This window comes from Stegodyphus dumicola, chromosome 5 (assembly GCF_044657685.1).
Source record: "Stegodyphus dumicola isolate Sdum_Otavi_A_Nest chromosome 5, ASM4465768v1".
Classification (NCBI taxonomy): Eukaryota; Metazoa; Arthropoda; class Arachnida; order Araneae; family Eresidae; genus Stegodyphus; species Stegodyphus dumicola.
Window position 1 is genome coordinate 125,246,545 of NC_140772.1, and position 25,613 is coordinate 125,272,157.

Here is a 25,613-nt window from a genome sequence, read left to right on the forward strand (position 1 = left end):
TTTTTATCATACTCTGTATACATTTATCTACATAACATCGTTTCTACATTTTTGTTCTTACTGAGTTTAACTATTAATCAACCTTCTTATTCAAACAACACATGTATGTTACATTCCATGCATTTAAATTTTCTAAACATGCATATTTCACAATTTGAATGTATTAATTCAATGTAATATTTACATATACTAAAACTATAGTACATGTAGCTTTGTTTAATTATTTATTTCGCTTGCATCATAACATGAGATTTTAAGATTGTTAGGTAGACTACAAATCTATTAGAATATAACTTTTCATTTTGACTGACAATGAAGTTTTTCTCAATGCATGCTAATAGAAGAAAAAATATCCCCAAAACAATTATTAGCATTACCAAATGCATCATATACATATATGGGGCGGGGTGTGCACGTATGTTCATTTGCCCCCCCCCCAATAATAAAACATATGATGAGTCTTGATTCTTAATTTCACTTCGGAACTAAATAAAATACATTGTTATTCAGAAAACAATTATTTTAGCATCAATTTTAAGTAATCAATAATTTGACTCCATAGCTGCATTATCTGCTTGGCATATAACTCAAACTGAAGCATTTACATAGAAACATCGTTGATTTTACACTTACTAATATTTTATATCCCTGACACCAATCTGGCAAATATTTATATTTTGTTTTCTTGACCACATGTTTATCCAACATATGACAACTTAAGTAATGAATGACTCATGCAGCGATGCCTAACCAATTTTTTTTATATTAGCAATTGAATAACAAAGAGTATGGTAACTTTTTCTGTTGACATTACGACTGGCGATAAATTACAGATTTAAGTTAAATGCTCTAAAAAATGATGACGAAGAAAAATTTAACAAAAATTTCTTTACATGTGCTAAAAATAGAATTTATTGATGATATTCGTAAGCTAAAAGATTTCATTTAGTGCTGTTTGAGTTAAGAATAACTGATTTTTTTATTCATATAAACCCAGAACCGGTGACAGAGCTTGTATGGCCGCACAGGGCGGCATAATTTAGGGAAGACAAAATTTTTGGAATTTAGAGAAGCACCGAGCAACAAAATTACAGGGTGACACAATTAGGGAAAGGACTGAAACCCAAAATTTAGAACTCAGAGAGGCACTTAATAGCAGAATTCAGGATCCACAGAAAATGCATCAGGTGGTAAGATATCTTGCATCAGCCCTCAGCCTTTCCTCTAGTCAAGTATATTTTTAACTAACTAGAGAATAAATTAGATTTATTATTTACTTCTTTTGGGACATTTAGCAATGTTAATACGTTTCTCCTTTTATTAATCATTTAGTTTCTATACATTTTTAGATGTTCTATTTTTCTTATCAGATTTGACCTAAGTGAATCAAAATTTTGATCCCTTGAGATTTGTTTTAGTAGGGTTCAATTGTATATCAAATAGTTAAATGCATTTTATACTAACCTCATTTCCTCTTAGATGATAGCCATATTCTTGAAGAAGATTTGATATTTTTTGCACATTTACTGTGTCATTGAAAGGTGTAGCATCACCTATTTCGCCTTTGTTAGCTGAAACTTTCCCTTGAAGACATTCAATTAAATGGCCAATAGTCATACGAGAAGGAATAGCATGAGGATTTATAATTATATCAGGTGTCAGACCTTCAGCAGTAAAAGGCATATCCTATGAGAACATAATAAAATAAGTATTAATTAAAGTTGAAAGAACTAGGTATAACTGGTTATAATTTAGTATTCTGAAATAATCATTAATGAAACCATATACAAAACTCACCTCTTGTCGATATGTTATACCACATGTGCCTTTTTGCCCATGTCTTGAGGCAAATTTGTCTCCAATCTGAGGAATACGTACAGAACGCACACGAATTTTGCAAAATTTGTAGCCATCAGAATTCAGAGTTAGCATAACTTGATCAACTATTCCAGTTTCACTGTTTCTCAGAAAAGTACTAGCATCTCGTTTAGTAAAACGTCTTGTGGTACCTTCAAGCTGCAATGCAGCATAATCAATGATTAATTTTTTATTATACATATAACAAAGGATAAGTTAACTACTAATATAACATAAGAATATTGCTTTTATATTCATTCTTTAAAATCTAAGCATCAGGATTAATCACTAAGAAAAAAGACATTTTACAAATCATATTAATAATGTTATTCAAATAACTTGTTTTCTGACAAGGATATGTAACCTTAAGGTCACAATTAATTTATTAATGTGTTTACTTTTTTATCAAGTAACAAAAGAAAGTAAATAGTGTAATATACAATGGAAAAGACAAGACATCAGTGGCGTAGCTAGGGTGGGGCAAAGGAAGACATTTGTTCCCGGGCACAGCTTTCAGGGGATTGACGTTACGAAATTTTAGAATGAAATGTTTTCCATTCTTGGCACAGAGAAAGGGGTGCAAAATCTTCAGTTGTCCCTGGGAACTGAAAATCTTAGCTATGCCTCTGCATGACATTACGACCACCTACTCAAAAACATGTTGTGTGACCTCTGGTCTGCAAAACAACTGGCTTTAACATGGATGCGACAAGTTCTTGGCAGACGACTGGAGCCAGGTTGTACCAAATGTCTAAGCAGCGGTTATGCAAAGTCGTGATATTCCGACACAGTGTTCTTTCACAGCTCTGAGCTGCTGCTCTTGACATGTCAATTGGGTTAGGCAAGTTAGGTAGCCAGGACACTAAATGGAATTCATACTCTTGCATTGTTTTTGTATGGGTTCATGGATTTGGAGTGACTTATGACGAGACTTGATGAAGCATCAAAACAGAATTTATTTAACCAGTATTACTCAGAACAGTTCTGTGAAATCATGTTTACAGTTGTCAAAAAGTACACTGAAACAATCAGCAACACAGCCTTCAGGCTATAATGGTGAAAACAGCTTCACAGCAAAGCACCAGAATACAGCTCCCGACTTGGTTCAGTTGTTAACGGAACTCTTCATACTCTCCAGACTACAACTCGTGATACACTCAATAGATTCGAAGGTGCACTCGCTAGACTCACAATACTCCGACGACCATCTCGACACTAGACTGACGATCAACTTGGTAAAATAGATGAGTGACTGCGTACCAGCAGGGTTTATATAGCTTTTGGTTTGCATTCAAGGACATTCTAGGCCAAACCAGTAAGAATTCGTTCCAGAAGATTCTCCATCCATCTATGGCATATTGCCAATTATGTCGCTAAATGGACAATCTCACACCAAATATGGCAACCCTGTCTTCCCTTGCTATTTTCTCACAACCCAAAACCCATTTTGTAGGGAAGCTACCTTTCCACAGCTGAACATTTCATAACAATACTTATGCACCTTGAACCAATCCAACGTAATTCGAGGCTTGTGACATAGGGTGTTGTCCTGCTAGAAGATTCCATTTCCAGTTGGGAAGACAGATGCCATGTAAGGGTGCAAGTGATCCGTAATTACGTTCAGATACTCTGCAGCTTTCCTGGTCTGTTCTACCGCCAACCATTAGAACGTCCTCCAAAGCATAATACCTCCACCACCAGCCTGAGTATGACTTGCTGCACAGGGGCAGAGCAAATGTTCACCTGGAAGTTGGCATTCCTTCAGACGACCATAAAAGTAATGAATGAGAAATCATGATTCATCCAGCCAGCCAACTGCCTTATCCATGCTCCAGTTTCAAAGTTCCCAGCCCACTACAGACACAGCTGATAATGATGCTTGGTCAACAGAGGCACGGGAGTGGCACATCTGTTGCGCAGTCCCTTGCCCAACAATGTCAGCTGAACTGTGTCTTCTGAGACACTTGAACATGGAGCTGCACTGTACTGGGCTGTCAGCTGAGGAACCTCCTCATATAAATGATGCGTCATAAGTTTTTCTACATTTTTCTAGAAGCAACTCTGTTACATAACCTTTCATATAAATGCGGCGTCATAAGTTCTCCTACACAGATGCCTTCTCGCCTTTGTTCTGCTAACGCCTGTGCTATGCTCCTCTTCTTTGTTAGAACGTTATAACATATTAAAGTCAGTCGTATCTAATAATTCAATTACTGAATAAGTTATTTGAGTAACTTCATCTGGAAAAAAACATCTGTTCTAAAATAAAATAAAGATATGCTGTTAAAAGTGAAAAGTACTGAGTCGTCATTTTCCTCCGTGGTGCAATCATCCCAGCTTCGTCAACCATCTGCCAAAACGTGAATTGGAATAGCCTCACCATTCACCCACGATGTGTTGGAATAACTGAAAAATTACAGTTATTAATCATCACTTAACATTTTTATAGGTACCTGAATTTGGATAATTTGTTTTAAGCAATTTATATAAGCATCTGTAGTTACACTTTTAGAAGCAAATGTCCAGATATATCTAGTTGCATGATCAATAATTATGTGAATATACTTTTTAGTAGAATTATAATAATTTAAACCACCTACAGTATCAATAGATAATATTTCAAAAGGTTCACTAACTGATGGTAAATTTTGCATTAAACCAAATTTCTTTTGTTTACTTTTCTTATTAAACTGACATACTTCACAATGTTTACAATAATTTCTAACATCTTGAACAATTCCTGGCCAATAATGTTGTGAAGATAACAAATTTAACATAGATGATACACCAATACGACCAAATTGTATATGGGCCTTTTCAAGTAACTTCGTACGTAGAGACATGGGTATCACAACTTTGTACAATCCCTGTTTTTTGACACTTAAGATATCATTCATTTTCCTATACTTAGTATTACAAACATTACCTAAATTTTGATATTCTTTTATTTCTTCTAATGATAATAAATTAACTTGCAATCTTAAATGTTGACACATAGGATTTCTAGAGAGCATGTCAGCTTCAACATTAGTAGATCCTTTTTTATATTTTATATCAAAATCATACATAGATAATTTTAAAGACCACCTAAATAGACGACCTGTAGGGTGTTTTATATTTTTAAGTCAAACTAAAGCAGCATAATCAGTATGTACAGTAAAATGGTTACCATGTAAATAATAATAAAATTTATCAATTGCATCAATGATAGATAAACATTCCAGCTCAGTAATGGCATAATTTTGTTCATAAGATCTTAATTTTCTAGAATGAAAAGCAATTGGATGCAAACTACCATCAGGATGCTCTTGTTTTAAAGCAGCACCAACAGCTTCTTTGGACGAATCAACAAATACATGACAGGGATATTAGGATTAAAGTTAAAAAATAGGTCTAGAAATCAATGCATCTTTTAATTTCTGAAAAGCTTTTTGACATTCATCAGTCCAATTTAAGGAGTATCTTTCTTAAGTAAATTTGTTAATGGGGCTCTAATTTTAGCATAATTTTGAATAAATTTATGATAAACATTAATACTTCCTAAAAATCTTTGTAATTCTTTGATATTTTTAGGGGGTTGCAATTTTTTAATAACCTCTATATTTGCATTACTGGGCTGGTATTTACCTGCTTGAATTTCATATCCTAGAAAATTTAATTTTTCTTTAGCAAAATTACATTTAGATTGTTTTAATTTTAAATTCTCTTTCTCACATATATCAAATATTATTTTAAGATGATTTAAATGTTCACCAAAATTTGGAGAGAATACTATAATATCATCAAAATAATTTAAAGCAAATTGAATCTGATATTTGTTTAAAATTTGTCTAAGAGCTCGTTGGAAAACAGCTGGGGAATTTTTCCAACCAAAAGGTAATGTAGTAAACTCATACAGTCCAAAATTTGTAGTGAATGCCAATTTTTCAGTATCCCTTTCATTTAATTTTATATGCCAATAGCTTGATGTCAAATCCAATGTAGAAAAGATTTTTACATTTGTTAATTGATCTAATACAGCATCAATTCTAGAAATAGGTTCAGAATCAGCTTTAGTAATTTGGTTAAGCTTCCTGAAATCAATAGACAATCTGCTTCTGGACTGCTCATCTCGCTTATAAGCTAAAGTTACAGGAGCAGCATAAGAACTATAAGAAGGTTTAATAATTCCAGCTTTTAACAATTCATCTATTTGTTTTTAATTTCACTATTATCTTTAGGAGATGCTCTATATGGTCTATAGGCTATTGATAATTCAGAAGTTAATATAACTCTGGGAGGTTCAACCCTTATGCAACCAACATCATATTTACTTTTTGCAAATACATGACTATAATCATTTAACAATTTCTGTAATTTACTATCAGAATTTTTACTATTTTCAAAATAATTACCACAATTTTTAGTACTAAGATCATTTTTACATACAAAATTTTTGTTATTATCAAAATATTTTGTAGATTGTTCAGCACTGATATCATTTTTACATACATAATTATTTTGGAAAAACTTGTCTAGTTTAACATTTTTACTTACCTGTTTTCCAAGCTGATACACTTCATAATTATGAAAATTCAATTGTAATTTAAATAATGAAACACATGGTGATGAAAGCAATAAATAATTCAAATTTGAATCTACTACATAAAATATCATATTATTTTCTATTTTACCTACTTTACACTTTACTTTAATTATTTTCTCTATATGAACTTGACTAGATATTGAAAATATTTTATCATGGGATTTCGCTGAAATTTCTCTAAATTTATCACCAATTTTGTTAAAAACTTTTAACGGTAAAACGTTAATTTGGGATCCCATATCAATAATACTGGGAACTTTTTGCTGTCTAATTTAGACATTCACTTTAAAGTAATATAATTTTTTAACTTCTCTTTTAGGAACTGTGTTATAATTAATAGCAGGTAATTGTGGATATCGGATTGGCCGATATGCATACTGTAGAGGTCGGTATTGCACTTGTTGATAATTAAAAGGTCTCACACTACGAAAACTTTGATAAGGAGTGGCTTGCACTGGTCTGGGATAATAGCACCTCGGAACAGTTTGCCTTGGAGAAACAAATTGGTAATTACTATTTCCTAGACCATCCAACGGCATCCAAACTGGAAACAGTTTCCTAGCAAGAGTAATCCAGTCTTTCAGTGTTTCTATTTTTTGCACTGTTAACAGCATTCGTTGAGACTCAGGGTCTGTCACCAATTTTGCTGTACCAAGCGGGAGAGTGTCTAACATCCTTTTTCTTTGATGATGCATGGACGTCAAAAACCTTCGTGTCTACTGTTGGTTTTACCTTCATTTATCCACTTTGCATAAATATTAACAATGGCAGATCAAGAACAACCTATCAAGCATGCAGTTTTGGAGATAATCGTTCTACGTCTTTCGACCATACTATCTGAAGTTTTGCAGATAATCGTTCTAAGTCTTTCGACCATTACTACTATCTGAAGTCTGTCAAATTCGCTTACATAGGTAGCTTTTCTTATTACTCACAAAAAAGCTAGATTGATAAATACCATTCCTACTTAAACACCTCTCCACGTCATCTAGACGAGTTCATTGAAAAATGTGTGGATGGTCATAATGTTTTGGTTCACGAGTGTATATATCAGGGGTGGCCAAGCTCCTTGACAGTACGAGCCATTTTTCAAAATTTGAAATTTTTCGCTAGCCGCAATTAAATACGTATTTAAAAGGTATGCAAAAAAGGTATTAATTTTTTTTACAGAAATTATATTTATTGAAAACATATAAATAAAAGTACAAAATATGTGTATTGAATTTAAATATTAAACACATTTATTTTACTTCTCTAGATAATTCTTTAAAATTTGGTGAATAATTGGTGACAGCACTTCTCAGTAATTTTTAGAAATGCTGGTTATTTAATACTGATCGGTGTTTGGATTTCACGAATTTTAAAGTGGAATAAAATGATTCACATACGTACATTGTTCCGAATATTGAAATAATTTGAGAAGCAGGCTTTTTTAATTCAGGATACTTCGATTCTGGTACTAATTTCCAAAATTCAGTAATCGGTGTCGATTTATATTTTAATTGTAGAGCTTGATCTTCTTGCATCTCTATTAATTCTAATTCTCCAGATGCTTTTTGGGTCATAATTATACTGGGAATGAAAAACTCACCTTGAATTATGTTAATTTCAAATAGATTCAGAAAAAAAATCAAGAGATGATGGACTAAAATGAAATTTGTTACAACATTGCACTTAGTCTTTCATATTTGTTGTCTGTAATTTTAAAGACATTTTGAAACACATATGAAACAATAATAATTTTTTTAAATATAATGACACAAAAATGAAAAGGAACTGGGATACATTTATCGAGAGCCTCAAATACTTCAAATACTTCAAAACCGCATGTGGCTCGTAAGCCGCAGATTGGCCACCCCTGGTATATATTATGGCACTTAGTTTCCATACTATACATATAGTATATGCAATACTATATATATATATAATACATATTTTTATTTTAAACAAAATATTATTTCCATGCAATATGCTGCTGAAAATTAATCAGTTATAACAAAAAGTGAGAAATTTAGAACCAAATCCACAAACACATGAAATTCAAAGCCAAAATCCAAAGCTTCCTACAAATACATAAAACATCAACCAACAGGCACCAAACTAGCAGAATTACAGCTAAGGAAAATACAAAAATAACAAATAATATATAAGAAGAGGAATGCAATCAAAATCTGATTCAACGTTATCAAGAGGAAGGCGATCAGATTTAATTGAACTCCCTTGGAAAACCACTGCTTTTCTGTTAATCCAAAATAAGCTGATGAATCTTATTTAATTATAACAGTTCACTGGAAAATTCTAAATTGCTCCTCTACACAGAAGAATTCCGAAAATGAAATTATCCAAAAATAAATCCATATGTAATTAATTAAATGTCCAATAAAGTAAAAGAATAATATTCAGACATATTTTACTGAAAAAAAAATGCAAATAAAATGTAATAATATAAAATATACACAAAAATCAACAGAGAACTGGACTCAAAACTTACCATTACGCAAACGAAGAAACAAAAGATCGAAATTCAAAAGTAGATACCAATAGTTGCCAGTTTTGCATTGTTCATGAAACTAACTGGCGATGGTAAGTTTGAAATCACTCAAAAGGTGAATTAAAAGCAAGAAATTTTTTTTTTTTTTTTAAGAAATCAAATATTAAGGGGGGGGGAAAAGAAACAAAGGTTAGAAAAGAATAAAGTCTTCACATCAAAAGCTTACCATGAGGACTTAAATGGAGTAGGACCTCTATTAATAAAAGTATAGTCCAGAAAAAATGTACAGTAATACAAATACAGGGAGTCCATAATTAAAGAACCCTATTTCATAGCTGCCTCTACAAGCAAAATTAGTGGTCAGAAAATAGTGAAATTTTGTGGCAGACTTAATAAAGGGATGAAATAGCGAGATTTTTAGTTTCTACTTACCAACAGGCTCTCTCCCTTTGATGAGGAAATCTAAGCCATTGTTGTGGCTCTTCAACAACTGTTGATTCGTAGCCACTCTTTTGTAAAGGCAGTCAGTCATATTGTCAATTCCAAAAGTGTGCTTCAAGCCCTTCTGAATAATCAAAATAATTCCCAAAGAATCTTAGACTGTAAGCCATTACTTAAGGCAACGGCACATAAAATTTCTTCCCAATGGATTCCAGCCCACTGTGGAATTATTAGCAATGAAAAAGCTGATACACTGGCAAGACAGGAACTTTGATGAATCAATGTATTAATCGACCCCTTTCTTTTCATACAAGTAAATTGTTTGTTAACTTGACTTTTAAGAAAATTCTTAAGCAGGATATGGTTCAACATGCTATTATGGATAAGAGATGGAGGATTCTGGGGAAAAAGAGAACTTTCATTCCCAGTTTTCCAAGAAAGACAGTAGCAGCTCTATTAAGACATTTGACTGGATATGACTGTTTGCGAGACCACCTCTACAGAAATCGAGTGGTCGATTTCCCAAACTGTGTTTTGTGTGACTCATTTCAGCATATGCTATTTGAACATTTAACTAACTGTACTCAGGGTTGCCACTCAAACAGGAGAATGAAATTCCCTGACTTTTCCAGGTTTTCCAGGTGTGTTTCAAGAAAATTCCAGTCTATCCGCGTAATGTACATTGGCTGTGCTAAGAGGTAAATTAATTATGGTATTACTTGTATTGTGTAGCAAATTCACTTAATTATTCAATAAATCCCAGAGGACATTTATTCTTAATTATTCTTGGTATACTTTGTTTGATAATTTTGTTTAGTTTTCCACTTAATAAAATTTAAGATATATACATTGGATAACAAATGTATGTTTTATTTAATTATTACTCATGATCATCAGCAGTTCAACACAAGGCTAATCCGGTCCTTATAAATCACAACACAATGATAAATAGTTAGGTTAGATTTCAGGTAAATTTAATTTGCGTGAGGTATGTTCTTAAAAGGCACCTTAACACTTGAAAACACAAATATAATTATAATAGTAGTTGTTTTCTCCACTGAAGATTGAGATTAGAATATTCCCAATCTGGAACAAAATAAGGTTTTTTTTTTTTTTTTTTTTTTTCAGACATTCTGCAGCTAAACGGAAGAAAGAAATCTATTTTAATAAATTGAGGTATTTTATATTTATTTCGCAGCATACATAATGAAAAAATATGTGCATTAAATTTTGTGATGGTATGTCATCATACTGCTATAATTAATTTCTGGATTATGCCAGAGAAAATTTCCTGAAATTTGGAAATATTATTTACTAATAATAAATAAATTTAGAGGGAAGAAGCAACATTAAATTATATGAATAACATAAAAATAATTACTTAAAAATTGAATTAGAATAATCAACGATATTTTAGCGAATATAGTTATATTACATGGCTAGCCTAGATGACTGATTACTATTTTTTTATTTTACTGCAAAATGGCAAGGTATTTATTAAAAAGAAAAAAAAAAAAAAGGTTTAAAAACATTTTGCGGTAAAATTCTAGTATACGGTAAGGCTTTGGCACGATTTTGAAAATTGTCGCCAAGACCAAAATGACCCGTTTACTGCGCATCATGATGTCGCCAAATCTCATTATTATTCTAACCAAAGAACATCTATGTAAAGAAGAAAAGGTTCCATACAAGTAAAATGCTATTACGCCGTTAGAATGCGGAGGAAAAACTTGCCAAGGGATTTGGCGACGGAACCTGGCGGCCAGAATTTCCCTCTCCGCGATGTGTACAAGAAATTGAGAAACGCGTGTAAAGAAGAAACGCTCTTTGACAAAAAGAAAACTACGAAAATCCGTTTTTAAAATTATTGAGAAAAATCCACGCAATAATTTTAAAAATGGATTTTCGTAGTTTCCCCCCCCCCTGAAAATAACTAATCCATGAATTAATTTACTTGCGCCAAAAAATATTTTCTTTTCCTTTAGAGTTTAACCACTTGCGCTAAGACTAAACTTCACGGTTGCGGTGCCGTGCGCTACAATATAACAAGCGGTAAAGTGTCTCATTTACGCCACTCCGCATCTGCGAGTGCAATCCAGAGCTGTAACTCGAGAAATAAACAATCTCGTTGTTAGGCGACGTGTGCACCACGTTATTTTCATTTTTGCGATAAATGCTTATCGACGTGGTGTTCACATCGCTCACGGTTTGAGACAAAAGCATCTCGACGGGCATGGCACGTCTTTTTAGCGCAAGTCGTTAAAGAAATTTTAAACGATATTCATTTTATGAACTCTTGATAACATGACCTTCGAACTTCGACACCGGTTTCGAGCTTTGGCAACAGATATATCAGACATGCACAGCTGTTTCCCTCTATGATGGAACGGAGCCACGTCTGTTGCAGAGAGGTTTTCCTTCTTTACAATACATATTCTTTGATTCTAACCTCCATGGTACCGTATACTAGGATTAAACCCATTTTGTTTTATACGAGAACAGGTACTTTCTTTAGTTCATGCACTGCACATGCGATTCTCGAGAATACTGGAAACCAAAAGTTGCGGGAAAGTTGCTTTGCCTTTCTAAAAGACAATCAAATTGGAGCTGCGAAAATTGGCTCTATGCTCTCCAGCTACCCGAATGACGCTCATGTGATACATAATTCGCCAAAAAAGTTATCTCCTAAGACGTCGGCGCAAAAATTGCTTTTTTTGGCGGGATCGTTGTATGAACTTCCCTAACTTTTCCAGATTTTGACAAAAATACTTAAATTCCCTGACTTTTCCCTGAATATTTTGGTCAATTTTCGAATTCCCTGACTTTTCCCGGTTTTCCAGGTAGCGTGGCAACCCTCTGTACTGCACTTTCTTGGTATGAAAACATTGTAAAAAAAAAATACTGGAGAACCTGTAAACTAATGGCTTAAGTGCTAATGTTTGGCATTTGTAAAATAAAATGAAGGGATGAGAATGTCTTGCAGCGAAAAAATAGTTACAAATAGCATCACCAGAGGACGTTTTACTTTTAAAACCTGTAGTAGAAATGTAAATCTTTGTCAACGTCATGCAGCAGCTGCTATAAAACCTAGAAATATTTGCGGGGACTTTGTTTTTAATGTGTGTTGCTCACAATCACGATAAGTTTACAAGATTGCGCTTTGTTAGTCAAATTGTTATACCAAAAAAAGTAAGTCCGCAGTAGCTGCTGTACAGGAATTTAAGATTTTGAAAGGAATTCTAAGAGATCTAATGAATATTTAAAAAAACTTTAGAAAATCACAATGAAACCTAAAGAAACAGGATCGTTTTCTGTTTGTCCTGGAAGAGGAATTCTGCAGAAGCAGTAGAGGACACAACTTCAAATGTTCAGGCTACCATCAGTGGACGGCATATAGCAGAGGCGCTCGATAGACCATGTTCAACTGTGGAATCATCAGTGATTTCAGGTGGTAGCTGGAAATGGTGGCCATAATGTGGGTCATGTTTTTTGTAACAAAATTTGTAAAATTGTAGAAGTACTGCAAAGATGTGACTAAATGTACAATTTAGTCACATCTTTACAGTACTTTTACTCTGGTGATGCTATTTGTCACTAATTTTTTTTTCGCTGACATTCTCATTCCTTCATTAAGACCGACACAAAATTTCACAATTTTCCGATTCACAAACCCACTGGTTTCACTTGCAGGCAGATTTAAAATAGGGTTCTTTAATTTTAAACACTCTGTATTTATTATAAAATCCTTTAAATTGTCCTTTATACTTCTCTTTTCGAGGTTTCAGATAAAAAGTTCATTATTAAAGAATTTTATAGGGTGTATTCATTACTTCAAAGAATTTTATAGGGTGCAGACTGCTCCAGATTTTTCTGGAGACTGTTCATGAAATTAATTGAAATCTCATTTTCTTGTAAAGTTTTAGTAAGAGAAATAATTTCTTGCTGTAGTTTTTCAACTGCTAGGTAACTTTTTTAATTCTGGTAATTTCATTAAAAATCTGCTACAATTTTTTTAGAGATGTTGGTGTTCCAATTTAGAAGTTAAATTAAATTCTCTTCTTTTACCAAATAGTCTCATTTCTTTCAGATTACATGTGCTAAAATCCAGATAATTAATAACTGATTTTTATTGGTCTTTATAAAGTTTTACAGTTGGGATAGATGTTGGTAATATCAATAAGATCATTATTGTTGAATGTAATATCATCATCAATATATCTGAAATATCCTCTACAATTAAATATACCGTAATTTCCAGAAGAAAGGCCAGAAAATTTTTTTTTTAAAATTCTACTTTATATTTGCATTTTAGTGAGCGCACTATTCTGATGACCATAGGCTGAATTATTGATGTACAATTTGAAGGAAAGAATAATACGGATACATTGTCTTTCACTAAAACTTTAAGTGAAGTATGTATGAGCCGAACAATCAGGATAATTTTTCTGTTATCAGGTAAACAAAGCGAATTCTGCCAAGCCTCGGGTATGAAATGATTTTCAAACCAATCATTCATTAACACATGTGTCATCCGTGTTGCGTTATCTGCATTTGTGCATGCTGAAATTGCTAGCCTTGTTTTGGAATCTTTGACCCGAGTTGGAGCCTTTTTTATAGAGGTTGCCAAAGTATTACGTTACATATTGCCAATAAGACCAAATTCATCAGTGCTATAAATTTGTTCTCGAGATAACTTTTAACTATTAATGAGTTGAATGAATTCATCTGCAAATAATTCAGCAGCTTCAGTATCAGCTGAAGCTTTTTTACCTGAAGTTCTTAATTGCCTTATACCATGACGATTTTTAAATTTGGTTAACCAAACTGTCAAATATTTGCACCGAGCTTTTAAGTTCATTTCTTAGTGAAATATTTTAACTCTCTTTAAAATTAAGCAAACATGTAACCTTAGTTTGGCTTAGATTTTGAGGGTGATCAGACAGACACAGATCACTCTTCTTCAGGACTAAAAAAATTCTGCAGAGTATTTTCCCTTTTTTCCTTGCACATGAAAACATCTTGCAAGGTTACCCTTTTCCCCCTGCCTAATTTTTAATTTTATGTTGGCATGCTCTCTTTTAATGAGGGATGCTCTCCGTGTATTAAGATTAGGGATTCACTTTTGTCAGATAATTTCTAGAAACATTAGGAATAGTTAGCAAATTAACTTCTGCATTAAAGACATTGTGAACACTTTATAAACAAATATTTAGCTTTTCTTAATTAAAATGCCATGAAAGTACTTATTTATACATTTTCGGTAATATTTGTATTAAAGTAGTTAAATTCCATTGCTATTTTGAAGGGCATTTTTTACTGATCATTTAAATCATTTAATGTTATTCATAATATAATAATCATAAACTCTCTTAAAATGAAATATATTCTTATACTAAAACTATTAACTTCAAGACAAGAAGGGACATATGTGACTGACCCAGAATTTGCATGATACACAAATCATGATAGAACAGCAATGATTTTTAAATGCCATGAAACTTAATTAAATAGCTTGAGTGCTAACCTTTTATTTTATGAACGTAAAATGCATAATACTGTCAATTTATTGCTCAGGGTTGAAAAATGTTTTACACACAAAAAGCACTTTAAGTTTTTGCATATAAATATGTGAATAAGATGTAATACACATGCATAGAGATAATTTATAAGTATAAATATAACCATTATTGGTAATATTACACTCAGTTTCTTTTTAATTTTTATTTCAGTTGTAAAAATCAGATTCTCTGTTTATATATAAAAATAAAATTTAAATGACCTACGTAAGAATCTAAATACTGTAATTTCCGGAAGAAAGGCCACATCAGCGTAAACGCCGCACTCGAGAAAAATGGCGGGAAAAAAATTAAAATTACACAGAAACGCCACAATACATTAAATTGCATGTGACATCATCGTGGGCCGTATAGATGCAAAATCTCAACCTAAGTCCTGCCATATGACATACCAGTTAAGAAAAATGCATGAAATGAAACCATATCTCAAAAATAAATTAAAGGTAAGAAATGTGGAAAATATATTTACCTTCACGTATATACTTATATTTACCCACTAAAGAAGTCCTAAATACTCAGACTATATTATAAAAAATGTTGTAACAACAAAATATTAAATTTGGAAGACAAAAGGAAATTTTAAATTTTACTTACAAAAGAATTACAGCAAACTATATATCATATGAAGCTATCAAAATCTGATTCTTCACTATCTGAATTAAAAAGATTTAGTAAATCCTGATCTAAGTCCAAGTCTTCCAGATCATCACATTCATCTTCTTGGTTTACAGTCTCTTTATCTAAGGAGATAATTTCAGCTTCTTTGAACCCTGCTATTATTGACGAAGTTTTTACCGATTTCCACGCACTTCCTACCCACTTTGCGATTTCTTCATAAGATGCTCTATGCTTTTCTCACTTTTGGTATACCTATGCAATCCTTCACTCATCCAACAATCCATTGCTTTCGGACAACAGCTTTGAAGGATTTATTACCTGACAAATTTAATAGTTGTAAAATTTTTGTCAAACCACCATGAATTATTGCTACGGTCGTAGACAATTTTTGACATCTGGTTTTCACTGACTCAATGAGCACGCATGGAATCCATTATCAATAACCCCTTTGGTTGGAAAAAAGATCCCATACGACACTGCCAAACTTTTTGTAGCCACGCATGCATGATTTTTTCACACATCTAGCCGTTCTCGTTTGCACAAATAATTACGTCATTACGAAAATCTCCCTTCGGAATAGTCTTTCGTTTAAAAATGATCATCGGCTTTAGCTTGTCACCATTTGCGACACATTTATGAGGGGGCATTTTCATGCCCCCTCATAAACTGTTGATGAAATTGGTGCAAAAACAGATACAGTTTTTGCACCAGTTTCATCAACAGTTCTGTTTGCAGGAGAGTCGAAAGCTAATGGCGTTTCATCCATATTTATTATCTGCGACCGAAGTTTTTTTTGGTCAATAATAGCTGTCACATATTTTAGAAAAGATGACTTTTTATCCTGCCAGTCCATTGGTAATTGTTGCCCAACTGTTGTTCTAGTACGCACAGAAATATTTTTTTCTTTTCAGAAATCTGCTACACCTCCTTTGAAATCATTTATGTTCATTCGTTTTGCTATAAATTTTGCTTGTAAGCGAATTTTTACAGTTAAAATTGCCATTCCCTTTCCTTGTTGCTCCTTTATCCAGTTTGCAAGGTCGTCCTCTAGATTTGGCCACCTTATGGTACCATTTCTTTTGGCTCGTTTCTGTTATGGCATATTTTTAATAAGTTCTTTTTCAGTTCTCCAACGTCAAATACATCTGTCGTCCACTTCAAACTCTCGAGCTGCTGCTCGATTTCCAATTTGTTCAGCACGTGAAATTACATTAAGCTTAAAACCAGCAGTATAGCTTCTGTGCCGTTTAGGGACATTTTCAAAAATTTTCTGCTCCCTTCTTACTTAAAAACTATCCAACAAGTACTTGTACCCAAACTGATGGGATCTGTATCTGGCAGAATACCAAGAAAAATCCATTCGTGCTGAAGGGGAAATACGTCATAGTTCGTTATTGCGAGGCAGGTGGAGTCGTGTCCGCCTTTGAAAAAAAATTGCAGAAAAGGCAGGGGTGGGGAGAGGATGGGTCCTGGAAGATTCATTGAATGGCAGAGGAGAGAAACTATTCGAACTGGTGAGAATGTTGATTCAATGACAAGGCCATCCAAACTATGTACAATGACCATCATAGGAAATATTTTATTTTTAGTGCACCTAAACGCCGCAGCATTTCTTCCGGAAATTACGGTATTTAAAAAATAAAGGTAATGGACAAAATGCTAAAAAAAAACACCCCTTTAGACGTAATTTAAAAGCTGAAACTTTTCAGATTTTCTTCTTTTTGTTGTTATTTTTGTTTTGCCAATTTCTGATGCACTTGAATTTTTTTTTAAACATAATAAATCATTTATTGTCTAAATAGAAATATACTATTTTATTAGGTTCCACTAATGTACAAGGTAGAGGATTAAAGAGAAAACATGATTTACCTAATTCAGGATACATACACAGTACAGGATCTCTTTTTCAAAACCACGAAGAAGGCTCTACATATGTCTCGAAAGATGGAACCTCGTGGACTGTGACATCTATTTCACAAAATATAGCTGGGAAATATGGAGCTCAAAATGTGCTAAAACAAATGCCAGGTCCAACATCCTATGCAAAAAAAAAAAGGAGGGGGTCGGGGACAATGCGTCGAGTGCTTGGAGGTTGTTTGTGGATAAATCGATGTTATGCCATATTAAAAAGTGCTCAGAAGCAGAGGCAGTTTTGAACAATGAAGAAAATTTGACAATATCTTTAGAAGCGCTTGATGCTTTTATTGCTATTATTTAAGCAAGACGGCCATATGGTTGCAATATGGATTACAATTTTTTTTTGCAGAATAATACATAGGACCCTTCCCCCTCTTTTTTTTTTTTTCAAGAAACAATGTCTCACAATCTTTTTCGATATATTATGAAATATCTAAGAATTGACTTGAAGTCAACTAGGACTCAGCAATTAGAAAGTGATAAGTTTGCACTTTTTTTCAAATATTTGGAATAAATTTACACAGAACTGTGCATTTTCCTATAAGCCAGGAGAAAATGTAGTTGTAGATAAGCAGTTATTTCCATCCAAAGACAGGTGTAAGTTTATAACATTATATGCCGAATAAACCAGACAAATTCGGTATTAATTTTTGGATGCTAGTTGATACAGACTCGAAGTTTATGTGGAATGCTTTTCCATATCTTGGAAAATATACATCGAGAAGTGAAACTGAAAGTCTTCCTGAAAATGTAGTAATGCAAGTCAGCAGTTTTCTGAATTCAGGCAGAAATTTGACTGCAGAGAATTTTTGTCCCCTCATTAGCTAAAAAACTTAAAATGAAAAACAGAAGTTTTGTGGGCACAGCAAGAAGACATCAAAAAGAAATTCCGCACGAAGTAACAAAATCAAAATCACAGCTATTTGAAACCGTTTTGCTAAAGAATGGCGAAACTACATTGATGGTCTATCAGGGGAAAAGGAAAGAAAATGTCTTGTTACTAAGTACCTTACATCCGAGTGTAAATCTTGCTGACGATGTGACTCACAAAAAAGAAGAAACTTTTAAAAAACAGTAGGGTCTAGGGAGAAAAAAAAAAAAAAAAAAGTAAAGTTGATATCTTTAACCAGATGATGCATAAATATTCTGATCGGGCTGCTTCACGTAGATGGCCTGTGCATGTTTTCTATAATATGCTGGATTTAGCAAGAACAAATTCCTATGTTATCTACTATAAATTGAGTGATGAAAATATTACAGGGTACGGCTTCTTATTTCAATTACCATAGGAGTTAAGAGAGCTTCATTTAAACAGAAAAAGAAAAAGAAAAAAACACAACATTACCCCAGGGAATTCCAAATCTAGCAATAGACTCTTGAAGAAAAGGTATAGACTCATTAGGTTAATTGGAAGTAGAAAAGATGAAAAATATGCAACCCCCTTCGCCGGGAATCAATCCAGGGACCTTATGGAATACTGGCCCAGCGTGCTACTGTTACACCACGAAGGTATGCTAGGGAAGGGGGAGAAATACCTCATAAAGAGACAATGCCAGATTGGACTTTGTACAATAACAAAATAAGTGATGTGTGTAAAAAACATTCATTTTATGTGCATGGAAAATGCGCTCCCAGTATTGAAAAAGTTGTGTTGTGTAAAAATTGTGAAAAGCTATAAAATACATTTTATAAAGGGTAAGAGGAAATTTATAAATAAAGTGCCTATTTTTTATAAATATAATCTGTTGTTCTTTAAAGAAGTTCTGAAACAACTATAATTAATATTCTTAAAAGCGTTATAAAATATTTGCATTTTAATATATACATTTAATTTGACTGCCATTGGTGCTTCTAGGTGGGAAGAAAGCTCAGCACTTCTAGAGTTAAAATGATAAATTTCAGCCAAAATATTGGTCAATTAATTAATTAACAATGAAAATATAGAGGTTGGACAAAAATAAGGAACCACCAAAATAAAAACATACTGCTGTGACTAACACGGTGCAGGAAAACCGATGGTATTCAAAACAGCTTGCAGTCTTCTTAGAATGGATAAAAAGAGTTCTTGTATGCATTGCAAGAGAATCTTGTACCGTTCTTCCTATAAAACGTTGGCAAGTTCAGTTAACGATGATGGCGGTGATTAATATTCATGCAGATTTATCTCCAAACTAAGCCATAAAGTCTCAATAATATTGATATCGGGTGACTGTGTTGGCCAGGGTAAATGCCAAAGTTCACCCTCATGATCAGAAAACCAGTCCTGGACGATGTGCACTGAATGAACAAGAGCTCTGGATCTTGGAATATGGCATCATCATTACCAAACAAAATTTGTACCATCAGATGGGCATCATCAACCAAGATGGTCACAAAATCCTTGGCAGTAATGTCACCTTGCACTCTAATGATGGGTCCCATAGAAAACTATGATATTGGATGCCCAAACCATGACCGAATCCCCACCATATTTCATTCTCAGCAGCAGTCTTTATCATACACTTGGGATGGCTTTCACCAGATGTAAACTCGGTCAAAAGTTGGAAACAGTGTGAAGGCAAGTCTCATTCAACCAAATGACAGTCTTCCATTGCTTTACAATCCAACTTTTATGACTATACCTTCACTTTCTTCTCTTACAGGCATTTTGATTACTAATAAGGGGCTTTTGAATTGCAGATCGCCCAAAAATATCCTGCTTGTGAAGCTCTCTTCCTATTGTCTTGGTGCTGATAGGCTCTGGAAGTGTAACATTCAGTTCAGCAGTCACTATTGTGGCTGCAGCCCTTTTATGTTTCATCACAATCCTCTTCAATGATGGTCTTTTGAGACCACTCAATGCACATTTTCATTCATGCTGTGATTTAGTGGATGTGATTCTTCAGTTCTCCTGTATGAGTTAAAATATCTTCGATAATGTGCCTCTTGAAACACCAAACACTTCAACTACCTTGGCTATGGAAGCACTAATCATACGAGCACAACAATTAGCCCACGTTCGAATTCAATTAGTTCCAACATGATGCAATCACACTGCACAGAACACTGTCTCAGTAACGAATGACACTTGTTCAAAAATGCATTTTATAAGGTGTTTCCTTATTTTTGTCCATCCCCTATAAATATTTTCATGAATGTCGCTAATTTCTTTTTAATTTAGTAATATATATAAGCAGAGATATTTTTAACGCCTCTGAATGCATATTTCACACATTGAAAATCGGAAATACGCTTTAAAAACTAGCCAGGTGTATTTTCATGCACTGAATTTTTAATAAAGGTTTAGCTTAAAAAATGCATAGTGCCCCACTGAAATCAACAAATAATATTTTTTTCTACTCAAATCACCACTGAGACATTTTCGCCCAACTTCTCTGCGGCAAGGAATATAGGCGCGACACTGTGCGGTGCCGTGTTGACTTAGCGATTACGGCCAGAGGGTAGAAGAAAGAAGCTGAAGAAAGAAATTGAAGTTTCATTGTATATTTATAAGCACTGATTTCATCATGCATTCCATATTACTGAATGGTCATATGAATAGTAAAATTGGTTATCGACACACGTGGTTTGGAAGTTCGGTGAAATTTCACATTACGAGCTGGAAAAATCTTTTGTACTCTTTTCAGAAAATTGAAGGCGAAGTAAAAGTATATATAAAGGTAATTATGTTTATAAAAGTTTTTTCTAGCATGATTTCTAATATGCATTTAAATTATTTTTATGCTTATAATGTTTGCATTTTTAATTCTTTCAATATTCTGCACTAGTCAGGAAAAAGGTCGAAATTTTACAGATTAGATAAAATTTTAATTCCAATCTTCCTTTTTAAAAAATCATTATTTTCACTCGTCTTACAGCGAAAATCTGGGTGTTTTATTGCTATCTCTTCGTTAAAAAATAGCAATTTTATCACATTTTTCGATACAAAAATTGAAATCACATCGATAATTGTTGGCTGTGATCGACATCTCCTTGCGATCTTCTAGTGGGCAAATCGGGACTTAACGTTCTGGTCATATGAAATTAATTCATCTTAGAGTCACCCGATGCAAAAATTGATATTTAGCTAACATCTATCTATTCAAAAATCAGTATTTTGCTTAAATTTTGAGATTTTTGGACAAAAATAAGTACTTTTTCAGATTGTACAAACCCTACTCTTGTTTTCTTGAAATATTCTGTAGGAGAGAAGTATAATTTTTATTATTAATATTATTGTTTTAATTTGACAGCGCGAGATCGCCAAACTCATTACAGATTTTACCTAAATGTCGCTCTTAAAACAATTGTAATTTGTATTCGCAATTATAACATATATTCCTTTCATATAAAAATTAATATTTTAAGCGAAATTAAGATTGCATATGAAGAAAATTTTAAATTTAAGAAATTCCATACAGTCTGCAAAACGAAACGAAAGTTTCTACAAGTGATCAGCTGTTAGGAGAAGCACATCAAAAATATTTTTTAGTTTCTAACTAACTAATTTTTTAAAACTATTTAATTCAATTGGGTGGTCCCCTTGACACCGAAGCAATTATTCCAGGAGAAAAATTGATTTAAATATTCAAATATGAGTTCTAAATGCATCAAGGAGTTTTTTTATAAAAAAGCCGTCAAGCCAAGTGTCAAACAGCTCAGAACCGTCAGCTAAAAAACCAAGGATTGATGAACAACCAGAAAAAACTTCTAAACATGAAAAGTTTTTAAGTAAGTGGCTTAATTTCCTTGAGTCCTCTTCAGAAACATGTCAATCTGCCAGTATGAAGAATGGCGTGGGTGTGATGGGTTCATCATGTTTCCAAAGAAGTACTCTGTCTCACCACGAAAAAACTACGGAGCACAGACTTTCTCTAAATGCCAAGAAAAATGTTAAAGCTCTTAAAAATATCATCGAAAAGGAAAAATGTACAGCAACAGATGTCAATTTGGCAGTTTTCAAAACTGTTTACACTATTGGAAAAAAGGAATTTAGTTTAACGAAATTTAAGTCTTTAATGATGCTTATGAAATCTTGTGGAAATGACACTGTGAAAGAGACTCACTTGAATTTATCTCAAAATTCAGTTACAGACATAACTAAAGCTATTTCAGAAGTATTAGAATCAAAATTGGATGAGGATGTTTCACAAAGACCCTATATTTCTTTAATGATAGATGAGTCAACAGATATTTCAGTTGACCATAAATTAATTATATAGTATGTGAAATATTTGAAAAACTATGAAAGTCAATACAGTCTTTGGGCAAATTTAAAACTACTGGGTGAATGCAATGCAGATGCACTGAAAGAAATAATAATAAAGTTTCTCAACGAAAAAAAGTACTGTTATCAAAAGTTGTTGGCCTTTCAACAGATGGTGCTGCTGTTATAATGGGAAAAAACAACGGACTTGGCAAAAAATTTCAAGATATTATACCTGGTTTGTTGCACTATCACTACATAGCTCACCATTTAGCTTTAGCTGTTTCCCAAGCTGCTGATGGAATATCCCTGCTTCAAAGCTGCCAGAGAATTTTAGGTTCAATGTATGCTTATTTTCACACGTCCAATATTAGGACTGAAAAGCTGAAATTGATGCGAGATGTGTTAAATGAGCCAAACATAACTCTCAAAGAATAAATGCTGTTCGGTGGTTGTCATTTGGGAATGCAGTCGATGCATGTCATATCAGTTATGATGCTGTGATCCTTGCCCTGACAGACATAAATGCAAACAGAAAAACAAGGAATCCTATGAACAAAGGCTCAGGACTACTTAAACAATGCTCACAATTTTCATTTGCAGCCACCTTGTCATTTTTGAGAGATGTGTTACTGATTATGAACAAAGTCAGAAGAATTTTTCAGAGCAATGATGTGGACTTCTCTGTGTAGGTTAACAGTCTAGAATCAACTATTAATCGCATGCAGAAAATGAAAAAGGAGGAAGGTCATGACTCTCATCTAAAGGAATTTTTAGAGTCTTCTCTTAAAAATGGGTATTATCGAGTTCAAGATATTAAATTATCTGTTTCTACTAAATCTTTAAATGATTTCATGAGTGCTAAAAATGTTTTTTTGAGTGCATTGATAGAGAATCTGCAAGAAAGATTTAATTTGCAGCAGATGCATATTTTACAGGATTTTGATGTTTTGTTGAATTACTCTTGTGTCAGATGGAACAGAATCATCAAGATCGGAGTCCCTAGATAATGTTATTAAACATTAGTATAGGCCAGATTCTACTTCGGTTTTGGGTGTTTCAGCAGGAGAATTAAAGCAAGAGCACCTTGAAGTAGAGTGTTTTTATGCATGCTACAGAGAATTCAAATTTAAACAGTTTGCCAATTTGTTCTTCTCATCAAGTTTAGATGGTGAACTCTTATATCCAGGATTTACAGCCCTGGCACAAATAGTTATGACTATACCTTTGTCAACGGCTGTTTGTAAAAGAGGATTTTCTACTCAAAAAAAAAAAAAAAAAAAAAATCAAATCAAATAGGAGAAATAGACTGGGGGAAAAACAACTGGAAATTCTAACGAGAATATCTGAGCAAAGGCCAGATTTCAAAGAACAAAGGGAAAATTTTTGTGATTTTAATTTTGAAAGAGCAGTAACCTTGTCTTGTAGAAAAATCAGAGGAAAAGGAGATTAGAATTGTAATATAACCAAGTAAAAATGTTTTTTGTGACTTTAATTTTGAAAGAGCTGTGATATTGTAAGGAAATCAGGAAAAAAAGAGATTAAAATTGTAATGTAACCAAGAATAAATGTTTTTGTAACTTTAATTTTGAAAGAGTTTTGATATTGTAAGGAAATCAACTGTAACATTGTTGAAAAATCAGAGGAAAAGGATATTAAATTTGTAATATTAAATAAATATTTCATTTAGAATGTTTAATGTAAAATAAATTCTTTTCTTTGTAATGTTTAATATTTTCTACTAATACTGAACATATGCTATAATTGTCAAAAACCAAAATAGCATCCTCATTTTTTTTCTATTTCATTTTGTCCATTAAAAAAGTATTTTTTATAGGAAATTTGTCTCTGTATATATAGTTTATACTATTTCCATGTTTCACTCCTCATAAATGAATTTCACTTCTCCTAAAAAAGTCAAGGAGTATTTTTACTCTTCCAAAAAAATCCTAGGAATAACACTGTATATAAGGTATTGCTGTGCATGTGTATCATGACCAAAATTAACTCCTCGTATTATAACAATGTGAGGAAGATGTGATATACTTCCTCAACCTGAAATGAAAACTACATATCACAGATATGATGCATTTAATGGCCCTGAGAATCATGAATCGGTTGCTTGCTTTTATGATGCTCTAATACTCTTCTAGCATTGCTGAACTGAATCACGATAAGTATCTGAAACACACATCCCAAAGATTGATATCTTTTGCAGAACTTTTTTTTTTTTTTCATATGTTAAGTAACCTTTGTTTATATGTTTTATTGGTCTATATTAGAACAATTAATTATAGCTTTTAAGCACTTTCGCACACTTTTAAGCAAAAATGTTCGTAAAAAAGTACATAAGAAATTTTTTTTACAGAAAAATGCCTAAAACACAGAATTTATTGATCAAAATACTACAATAATATTTTAAGAATAAACATTTAGTTTTACTAAATCAACAGATTTTTTTTTAAATGGGATAATGTTGCTTGTATTATACTTAAAAATTAGAATTCATTTAGTCAAAATAAAAAAAAAAAAAGAAAAAAAAAAAGAAAGAAAGAAAGAAAGAAAGACAGAAAAGAAAGAAAGAAAAATCTGCTGGTTTTTTATACCGTTGACAGACTAATTTGACACAAAATCAAATATATATATATATATATATATTAACATCCTATAGCTATAAACTTGGGAAATATTTTGTTAAAAACATATTTTATATTACTTTGTGACCACATAAGCAAACACTAAGCATATGAAGATCAAGGCATTTGATTAAATGTGAAAAATTTTAAGAACTCTTTTGTCATACATTTCTCAGATACACATACAACTGACGAGAGGATTTATTTCTCTTTACTGTGTTTAAAGCACAATACAATAAAATACAAAAACCTCCTCATACATTTAAATAATATGTAATTTATTTATAGATCTGAAATTATACTTCTT

At 32.8% G+C, this 25,613-nt stretch overlaps 1 protein-coding gene across 1 annotated transcript in view; it reads right to left on the reverse strand.

Moving 5' to 3' along the window:
- The window catches only part of Polr2B (RNA polymerase II subunit RpII140), a 176,819-nt gene that overhangs the window by 15,713 nt on the left and 135,493 nt on the right, over positions 1-25,613 (reverse strand). Inside the window, exons 17-18 of the mRNA XM_085817030.1 lie at positions 1,798-2,016; positions 1,465-1,686 (exon numbers count right to left, since the gene is read on the reverse strand). Of these exons, the coding sequence (XP_085673156.1) occupies positions 1,465-1,686; positions 1,798-2,016 (441 nt within the window). The remainder of the gene's footprint in view (positions 1-1,464; positions 1,687-1,797; positions 2,017-25,613) is intronic.